General features: G+C 36.6%; 1 protein-coding gene across 1 annotated transcript; it reads right to left on the bottom strand.

The window, feature by feature from the left end:
- Window positions 1-1460: 1460 nt before the first annotated feature.
- On the bottom strand, window positions 1461-9759 carry LOC117994638 (NK1 transcription factor-related protein 1-like). Its single transcript, XM_069507999.1, has 3 exons — window positions 9468-9759; window positions 2010-2330; window positions 1461-1699 (listed from the first exon to the last, which is right to left on the bottom strand). The coding sequence occupies exons 1-3, from the start codon at window positions 9757-9759 to the stop codon at window positions 1611-1613; spliced, it is 702 nt and encodes a 233-aa protein (XP_069364100.1). The 3' UTR covers window positions 1461-1610.
- Between the last annotated feature and the right edge of the window lie 729 nt (window positions 9760-10488).

The raw sequence follows: 10488 nt of genomic DNA, 5'->3' as shown, positions 1-10488 counted from the left end.
TGCACAAATTGTTAAAATCGCTGAAACCATTTTGATTTTGTTATGACAAATGCGTGAGAATGAAGAACTCGATAAAATTTGATGATCGAATGATTTTTTCGGCGATAATACTTAGTTTTTATACGTTAAAATGGTGTAATTATTATATTATTGAGTAATTCAAAGAATACCTACTTACTTACGATAAGTTGTATAATATTGCTTTGCATAGATTTTATGTATGACTAGCTTATGCTCGCGACTTCGTCCGCGTGGACTGCACAAATTTCAAACCCCTATTTCACCCCTTCAAAAATCCATTTGGAGCGGATGCCTACGTCATAATAGCTATCTGCATGCCAAATTTCAGCCCGATCCGTTCAGTAGTTTGAGCTCTGCGTTGATAGATCAGTCAGTCAGTCAGTCCACCTTTTCCTTATGCGCGTTTTAAGTAAATATCACTTGCTTTAACGGTGAAGGAAAACATCGTGAGGAAACCTGCATGCCTGAGAGTTCTCCATAATGTTCTGAAAGGTGTCTGAAGTCTAACATGGCCAGCGTGGTAGACTATGACTAAAACCCTTCTCTCTGAGAGGATATCCGTGCTCTGTAGTGAGCCGGCGATGGGTTGATCATGATAGTGACTGTACGTGATCATTTTTAAGGTCGTACGAATGTCGTACTCTTGAACTTGCAACTTGTTGTGACAATGCAGTAATGCATTACAAGAATATACGTGATTAAGAATTGTTACACAATAATAATATGATAGATAAGCATTTTGATGACATTGACATCATTTTACTACGCCTCAGCTGTCCGTCCGTCTGTCCATGTCTGTCAGCGGGCTATCTCATGAACCGTAATAAGTAGAAAATTAAAATTATCACAGAGTATACTTTTCTATTGCCGCTATAACAACAAACAAACAATTTAAAATAAAAATGGCTGAAAAATCAAAATGGCCACCACGCAAGTTAAAAAAAAAGTACATAGGGTGCGAATTAAATGTGCGGTGCGGTGCGGTGTGAAAAACTTGTACTTTTATATCTAAACTGCAAAGTGCGTCTGACTTGCTAAATTTACGGTTTGGATATAATCTACTTACTTCATACCTACAAGGAACTAACAAAGAAATAACACATCGAATTATGTTTATAAAATTTATTAATAACTTTAAATTACTATTTAAAAACATAAAGTTTAAAAACTAAATACTAAAATTTTCTTCCAGTCTTCTTAAATGGTCGACATTAGATTCTTGACTTGAATTTAAACTTAAAATATTATTTTTATACACATCCAAACTTCTTTGAGCTGTCGCCATATTGGAATAGACTTCTCTAGGCACAGACGATAGACGATTTTGCGCGGGAACTTTGACGTTTGAACGTTCGATATTCAAAAAGGCTCTGTCGTTCGGATACGCTGACGGTAAAATGAATGGTATTTCCGGTTTTGGTAGGTTTCTGAACATGTTTCGTTCAACAATTTGGCTTTGTGGTACATTGGCGATATGGTTAAGCGATTTCGCCCACTGCTGTTGCTGGGTGGGTTGCAATCTATTTGGATAGTTGAATATCCATAGTCGGTCACCTACGAACATAGGTCTAGGTGTAATAATGCCTAGGCTATTGTAATATTGTTGAGCTAGGATTTCGACGTCGTTCGTGTATTTCCTTTTCCATTTTGTCCGCCGATTTTGGAACCATATTTTTATCTGAAACAATAAATATTTGAAATTATTATCTCTGCAACCACTAACGGCCGAAATTAATAAGTTCACTCGACTTGCCCGATTTGCCCTACTAAGGATAGAAATTTGTGGTAGGTACCTTGTATGGAGTTTATGCCAAATTTGCATCTTTAGTAGAGCAAATCGTGGATGGATAGCTTATTTATTTCGGCCGTAAGAAGTTAGGTACAACCCGTCGGAAATATCTGCGAACCTGGCTTAATGACGTCATGCCACTGTTCTGGCCCTCTTGCCTCGAGAGCTGCACGAACCTGCGAAGTACACTCAACTTTACCTGAGTCTCGGTAAGTCGTAGCTGCCTCGCCAGTCGTCCTCGCGCTGCTACGGACAGGTATCTGTTCTTCTCGAACTCGGCCTCCAAGCTCTTGATCTGTTGCGCGCTGAACGCTGTTCTGGCCCTCTTGCCTCGAGAGCTGCACGAACCTGCGAAGTACACTCAACTTTACCTGAGTCTCGGTAAGTCGTAGCTGCCTCGCCAGTCGTCCTCGCGCTGCTACGGACAGGTATCTGTTCTTCTCGAACTCGGCCTCCAAGCTCTTGATCTGTTGCGCGCTGAACGCTGTTCTGGCCCTCTTGCCTCGAGAGCTGCACGAACCTGCGAAATTGAAAAAAATTGAGCCTCAATAGCTCAACTGGTAAAGTAGTGGACTGAAAACCGAAGGTCGACGGTTCAAATCCCGCCCGTTACACTATTGTCGTTCCTACTCCTAGCACAAGCTTCACGCTTAGTTGGAGAGGAAAGGGGAATATTAGTCATTTAACATGGCTAATATTCTTTAGAAAAAAAATATAGATAGATAGATAGATAGATAGAAATACTTTATTGCACACAAAAAATATTACATAACTATTACAGAAACTTAAACTAAAAAAAATTATTGTATGCAAAGGCGGCCTTATTGCTCACAGCAATCTCTTCCAGGCAACCTTTGGTGAAAGGAGAAACTAGGTGTGTTGGATAGTACTTACACGCAATACAGAAAAATGAAGTAGTATAATATTATATAATATAATTAACTATTTCAGTAATACACACATAACTATCATACATATACATAACTATTATAAATATTAATATATATACAAAATCCATAATAGAAATATATATATAACTACATACCTACATATATTATTATAATAGACCTACATATTATACCTATGATCGAATAAATTAACTATTATGGCATCGATAAGTATAGTTCTTTAAGACGATTTTTGAAATATAGGTTTATAGTCAACTTTATCCGACCCACGTATGTGTTCTTCCTCTCGTATGGTGCTGCTCGAGACGTAAGCCTAACAAACGACCTCGTCCACAAATTCAAAGTTGCTTAGCGAGCTATGGAGAAGGCTATGTTAGGAGTTTCCCTGAGGGATATCTTAGATCCGAAATGAGGAGAACCCAGCCAAACCAAGCCAAGTCAGCGCGGGGGGCTGTACGGGTGTGCGCCCCGTTCCCACCCCCCTATTAAGATCAATCAATCATTTATTTGTCTTATTCTATTATTGTAAGATTTTAGATTATTAATTGTCATTACCAAATTACTATGAAAAGGTCTTAAGAAAAAAAACCACAAAGTAAAATTACAGACCTAAAAACTCCTTCGAAATCGAACCTCCGCACTAACACTTTAAAAAGTAAAGTGACGTTTATTAAGGCGCGCTCATCAGCGCGGGAAACACACCAAGATGGCGCACCCGACAAATAGTAAAATTAAGATTCTTTATTAATTGTCGTTATAAAATTACCTACCGTAATTATCTTAAAGAAAAAAATACCAATAGCTTAAATTACAAAGATTTAAAAACTCCTTCGAAATTGAACCTTCGCGCTAACAATTTAAAAAGTAAAGTGACGGTTATTTTGGCGCGCTCATTAGCGCGGGAAACGCAGCAAGATGGCGCATCCGACACGTTGATATATTGCTTCTAATTACTCATGGTCTGAGGTGTTTATTGAAAATAGTTGTCAGGTGGCGAAGGGGCGCGTCCGCTTAGGTTGTCAAACTTCCTTATTTTAAATAGTTAATTGTTTAAACAATACTAATTAATGCACAGAAATATTATTGTCATTAAGATTTTTTTGATTAGTGCCATTGATTTAGCTCACAATCTGTTAATTAATTGTATTACCACCTGCAGTCTGTTTTTCCTCATATTCATTAAAAAATTAAAATGTGTTTATGAACAAATAATTAGTAGGTATTTTCAATCTTCAAAGTAAGATTAGGTACTACACCAAGTGGGATATCATATGAAAGGTCTTTTCCTGTACATTCTAAAACAGATTTTTATTTACTTTTATGCAAAATAGTTTTTGATTTATCGTGGCAAAATGGCGGAAAATATACCCGAGTACGGAACCCTCGGTGCGCGAGTCTGACTCGCACTTGGCCGAACAATTATTTTCTGTTAGTGGTCCGGATAACCGCAAATCCGTATAACTGAGGGCCAGATAATCGAGTTTATACTGTATGCCTATGAGGCGAAATAATATTTTCATAAGTCAATGTCGTAACCAGACAATATTTTTTCCACGTCAAATTATCTCGAATGTGATACTTTCCCATATTATTGGATCGTTAAACTGAAATACAACTCTAATAAGGTCTTCAGTAATTTCTTTGCCGTTGTGAGTGTAAGTAAATCGTGTGGGCGACAGGATCTATTTTTATAAAATCACTAGCTTATGCTCGCGGCTTCGTCTGCGAGGGCTACACAAATTTCAAAGCCCTATTTCACCCCCTTAGGAGTTGAATTTTCAAAAATCCTTTCTTAGCGGATGCCTACGTCATGATAGCTATCTGCATGCCAAATTTCAGCCAGATCCGTCCAGTAGTTTGAGCTGTGCGTTGATAGATCAGTCAGTCGGTCAGTCAGTCAGTCGGTCAGTCAGTCAGTCAGTCAGTCACCTTTTCCTTTTATATATTTTAGATTAACCAGTTATATGTGTGGTGAATGAGATAATATATATTATGTTAATCCATACTTAATATTATAAATGCGAAAGTGTATCTGTCTGTTTGTCTGCTAGCTTTTCACGTCCCAACAGTTTTAGATAAAATTTGGTTCAAATCAACCATATAAATACGTTTAACGGCCTTTAAGAATACCATGGAAACTCATTGATTTCCGGGATAAAAAACCGGCCAAGTGCGAGTCAGGCTCGCGCACCGAAGGTTCCGTAATACAGTCGTATTTTTTCGACAATTCAAAAACTATGATGCACAAAAATAAATAAAAATCTGTTTTAGAATGCAGACCTTTCATATGATACCCTACTTGATGTAGTTATCTTACTTCGAAAATTGGAAATACTAATTATTAGTTCATGACTACAATTTCATTTTTATTGTGTGATGTAAGCACAAATTCAGATTTCTGATTTTTCCCCAAATGTCAGCTATAAGACCTACCTACCTGCCAAATTTCATGATTCTAGGTTAACGGGAAGTACCCTGTAGGTTTCTTGACAGACCGTCAGACAGACAGACAACAAAGTGATCCTATAAGGGTTCCGTTTTTCCTTTTGAGGTACCTACGGAACCCTAAAAATAACGCAAATCACTGGCACAGAATATCTGGCATCAGAAAGGTTTTCAAAATAATAATAAGTATCCGAAAAAACAATTGTTAAAATTACGTCTACTATTCCAATAGTCATAGTCATGTAGGTATAACAAAGACTTCAATAGAACCCAAAATAAATTCATTAGCGTCTAAAAATAACTCCATCCGTTCAAAAGACAAGAAAACATGGCTCCAATACACGTTTAAAAAACTCTACAACACTGGTAAAGCAATTAATGTCAAAGTATCGTCACCTGTCAAACGGCTTACAACTTTTTCGCGCCATTGTAACGACCGCCATTATAATAACAGATTAAAAAATATCGTCATACTTTTTATTTCGCTACAAATAAGTTCGAAATTCGAACGTTGCAGAGTTGAAAATTAGAAACAATAAAATTGTCGATGACCGCTTGACACACGCGCTTTCGTTCAAAAACCCGTTCGGTTTCAGTAATAGAATTTTACAGCTTTTTAATGATCTCCCGACCACTAACATTTCAGACGGGGAGTTTCTTTTCATCTTTATTTCTCTTTTTTTTTTGAAACGGTGAATAATTACTGGGTAGAGAGATTTAGCTAACAAGAGTCGGGACGGCACGGAGATTTATCTTTTCGTAACAAATTTAGAAAATGAGACATCAGTTGCGTTCGGGAATCGTTTTATTTGCTGCGGGAATGGAACGTCATGGAAGCAATTTAAACGGCTAATTTGAAGCGCGGCGTGGAAAGCGCGCTTTTATAAGGACGAGCACGACACGATTTCTATATTATTTTAAACCGCCTTAGCACCGTGTCGTACGTGCAAAGCTGTGCCCCCATAAGCGATTTAGCGTTCCGATACGATGCCGTGTCCGTGTGAGCCACACAGCATAGTATAACGCTAAAACACGGTGTGACAGCCTCATCGGTTTAGTGGTTAGCATGTTCAACTGCGAATGACGAAGTTCTGGGTTTGATTCCCAGGTCGGGCTAAAAATAGTCAGGTATTAGGATTTTCTGTTAAGAAATTCTTAGTACTAGCCCGAAAACTGGAGTAAGACAGACTCACCCGACCACATGGATAAATAATTTCACTATTCAAACCCCAAAACCAAAACACAAGAGTACAAAAATTAGGTATGTCCTATCGCTTATTGTTTCGGGATAAAGTATTATACATATAGCTATTCTATGTCCATCTCCAGGATGCAACCTGAAGGATGCAGGATAAGGATGGGACCTACCCGTCAATCTTGGTTTAAAATTATTTAAGCTGTGAAAAAGTAATAGACCGATAGACACGGACTGGACTAATAATTCCCAAAACAGATTTTAAAAAGTCTTGCGATATGTCGTATAGTGTGAATACTTCGTTTCATTTTCTGTTAGCAGGTTGTAAAAAAATTAGCGCACGATTTTCGCAACTTATTTTGCCATTATTAAGAAAATTTCAAGATTCATAAATTTTTATTAAACTACCTACACTTACAATTTTAAATCGTTTAAATTTCTGAAATGACTTTTCAGTCCGCTATTTATTACTACTAAATTAAATGTAGTAGGTACATAATTATTATGTTCTAAATTCATACTAATATTATAAATGCCAAGTGTGTTTACATGTCTGTCTTTTCACGGCTCATTCTTTCAACCGATTTTGACAAAATTTTATAGAGATAGCTAGAAAATCGGTTGGACGGATGGGCTGTGAAAAGCTAGCTGACAGACAGACAGACACACTTTCACGTTTAAACTATTAGTATGGATTACTAAAATACTCGTAACTAGTATGGATGGATTATGAGGAAATCATAATTATATTTTGAGTTAAATTTAAAACAGGTTATAATTAATAATTGTAATCACACCACAGACAACACTTAATGAGGAAGTTTCAGGGCGAACGTTCCAAAATTTTTTCATAGATGGCGCTGTGTACTACACCCACCAAAAACGAAAAATAATACCTATATCTATAATATGATTTAGCCAGAATGTCAGCATTTTCGTTGCCAACTATTCCAGCATGCTCTAGTACCTAGCGTAGAACCACCCGGTATTGGGCCAGGGTGTCTCTGCAGTTTTCAACCAGTCTTGAGTTAACAACCTCAGAGGACAGAGCTGAAAGAGCTGCCTGGCTGTCCGTATGTTTTATTGACGTTGTTGTTTTGCAGGATGTTTTACGTACAAATTATTATAGCGTATACCTTCGCTCGGAAATTATTTTTCGTTTTTAGTGGGTGCAGTAAACAGCGCCATCTATGAAAATTTTACGGAACGTTCGCCCTGAAACTTCCTAATCGGCGCCAAAAAGCAATATGGCGTCGTCAGAAGCATGGCGTAAAAGGCAATGGGCCGCGAAGGCGCGAATTTATGAGTTTTTTACTTTTAATGACATGACATGCTGGCATAGTAGTAGAACAAAGGCAGACTATTCAAACAAAAACAAAGAGGACACTTGCAACGTTAGTTACGATTTTCACCACGCGCCAAAAGAGCCTTGTCGCACTGTATTCGTTTTGTAATTTTCATTCGTTATAATATTTTAAAACAGATTATAAATTGTAATCACGTCAAAGACAACACCTAATTGGCGCCAAAAAGCAATATGGTGTCGTCAGACTCAGAGGCATAGCGTAAAAGGCAATGGGCCGCGAAGGCGCGAACTTATGAGTTTTTTACTTTTGAATTCTTTTTTTATCAGCCTAAATGAATTACAGTGCGTCGAGTTACATTCTCTCCTTTTACAATGATTAATTTGTAAAACTATCTTTGAGGGTTAAAGTACCTAACATCGCTTTTTATGATAAAGATGTTGAAAAATTGCGTGTTTTTTATTTTTATGAGACATCCGTTTGAGTCTTTACTTTCATACGTTTTGAAGTTGGATCAAAAACAAAGGCCCTGATTGTTTTTTTAGGGTTCCGTACCTCAAAAGGAAAAACGGAACCCTTATAGGATCACTTTGTTGTCTTTCTGTCTGTCTGTCTGTCTGTTAGTCAAGAAACCTACAGGGTACTTCCCGTGGACCTAGAATCATGAAATTTGGAAGCAGGTAGGTCTTATAGCAGACATTCGAGGAAAAATCTGAAAACCGTGAATTTAGGGTTAAATCACACAAAAAAAATTAAATTGTAGTCATGAACTAATAATTAGTATTTTCAATTTTCGAATCAATATCAATAATATGTCAATTCTAAAACAGATTTTTATTTATTTTTATGCATCATAGTTTTTGAATTATCGTGCAAAATGTCGAAAAAATACCACTGTAGTATACGGAACCCTCAGTGCGCGAGCCTGACTCGCACTTGGCCGGTTTTTTTTAAGAATATATTTATTATAACTCATTATCATCATGATCAACCCATAGCTAGCTCACTACAGAGCACGGATCTCCTCTCAGTATGAGAATGGTTTGGCCATAGTCCACCACGCTGGCCAAGTACGGATTTGCACAGTAATTAGATGTTGTATAGAAGCAGGCGTTACTTTGCGGAAGTCCATGAAATACAATGAACCAAAAGATTAATTTGCTATAATCCGCTGAAACAGGTCGAATCTGTATGGTGCAACATGCAGCATGCGAAATGCACCGCCCGCCCTCCCACTGCTAAACATGCAGGAAGAAGCAGCCACCAGGCAAGCAACACGCACCACCACCACGCAGCACCACACAAACTCCAAACACACTCAATTTCATTCATGTTTCAATTCACACAGTAGTTAGATAAAGCTAGTTAGTAGAGTTGAATTGAAAAATCCTATTACAATGTAAAGGATTATTTAAATGATAAGCAAGCTTGGGAATGAGTTGCTTAACGACTTTGTGATGGTTCTAATAAGTTTCAATAATTTTGTAAAGTGGTGATAATAAAAAGAATACCCGGCTGAGTTTGTTGTGGGCTCTTCTCAGACCTGGGCGCGTTTGGAACCCTCGTAGCTTTAGTTTTAAGTTTGCGTAATACTTATCACCACTATATCTTACAAATCTAACACCATACCAGACCATCAATACGAGTAATTTATTACCTATTTTGAATAAATCATTTGACTTTGACTTTGACTTTGAATTTTGAAAAATCCTTTCTTAGCGGATGCCTACGTCATAATAGCTACGTAATATTATTTAGATTTAGATTAGATTAGATTAGATTTTTAATTATCAAAAGAACATTACCTGATGGATATTCAGTAGACTTAGCTTCCAAAAACTCCTGCGCATCGCCCGCCGTAGAACTCTCTACATCCAACTGTTCAGAACAGCTACTATCAACATCATCTTGATTATCCTGTTCTTTATTATAAACCAAGTCATCTGACGTGGTAGCTTCATTGTTATCACTAACGAACTTATCCGCAAGCAAACTGTCTATAGAGAAAGGAAGTTTTGGTTCTGGTTTGTCTATTTTCACCTCGTTTTGTATTTCCATTTCAGCGGATTGGATGGATTCTGATTTGATTTCATCCATAGTTAAATAAACACTTTTTTTTATTTGATTTGGTTCAAGGTAATCAATTTTGGTTGTATATCTTATATCTTTCGGTAGGTAAGTTTGAATTAGTTTTAGTCCTTTACTAATTTAGAAAGGTGTTTTTTATCTCACTCGCTCGGAAAGAATCCTTTTGAATGAAACCAGAATCCATCCAGATTCTGATTTGATTGCATAATTAAATTAACACTTTTTTTAATTTATTCTTCTTGATTAAGTATCAATTGATCTGATAAGTTGAAGGTGATCAAATTAGGTTGTAATTTTATCTATATCTTTCGGTAGATAAGTTTAATTTACTTTTAGTCCTTTCTTACCTCAAACGCCTTTGTTTTGCCCCTAATTTAGAAATGCATTTTGTTTTCTTCGTTTAGGAAGTTCGATAAAAGGTTTCTTCGTAATTAAACTTTATTTTTTCACTAACAAAATTTAATAAAATTGGTAGGGTTTAGTTTTTCACCACCTTGATTTCATCCATATTAAATTTATAAACACTTTGACTTACTTATCTTTTTAATTTAAGTTTTAATTTCTTCGGCTATTTTTTTACTGATTTGATTTGATTCAAGGTGGTCAAAGGTTTTAACTTTATCTTTAACTTTTATCTTTCGGTTAGTTTGATTTAGTTCTAATCTTTTTTCACAATAAATAGGTAAATCACCTCGAAAACGCTTTTTGTTTTGTTTCGGTACTAATTGAGAAAGATAT

Source organism: Maniola hyperantus, chromosome 27 (assembly GCF_902806685.2).
Source record: "Maniola hyperantus chromosome 27, iAphHyp1.2, whole genome shotgun sequence".
Classification (NCBI taxonomy): Eukaryota; Metazoa; Arthropoda; class Insecta; order Lepidoptera; family Nymphalidae; genus Maniola; species Maniola hyperantus.
This window is presented reverse-complemented; position numbering and strand designations above follow the sequence as displayed.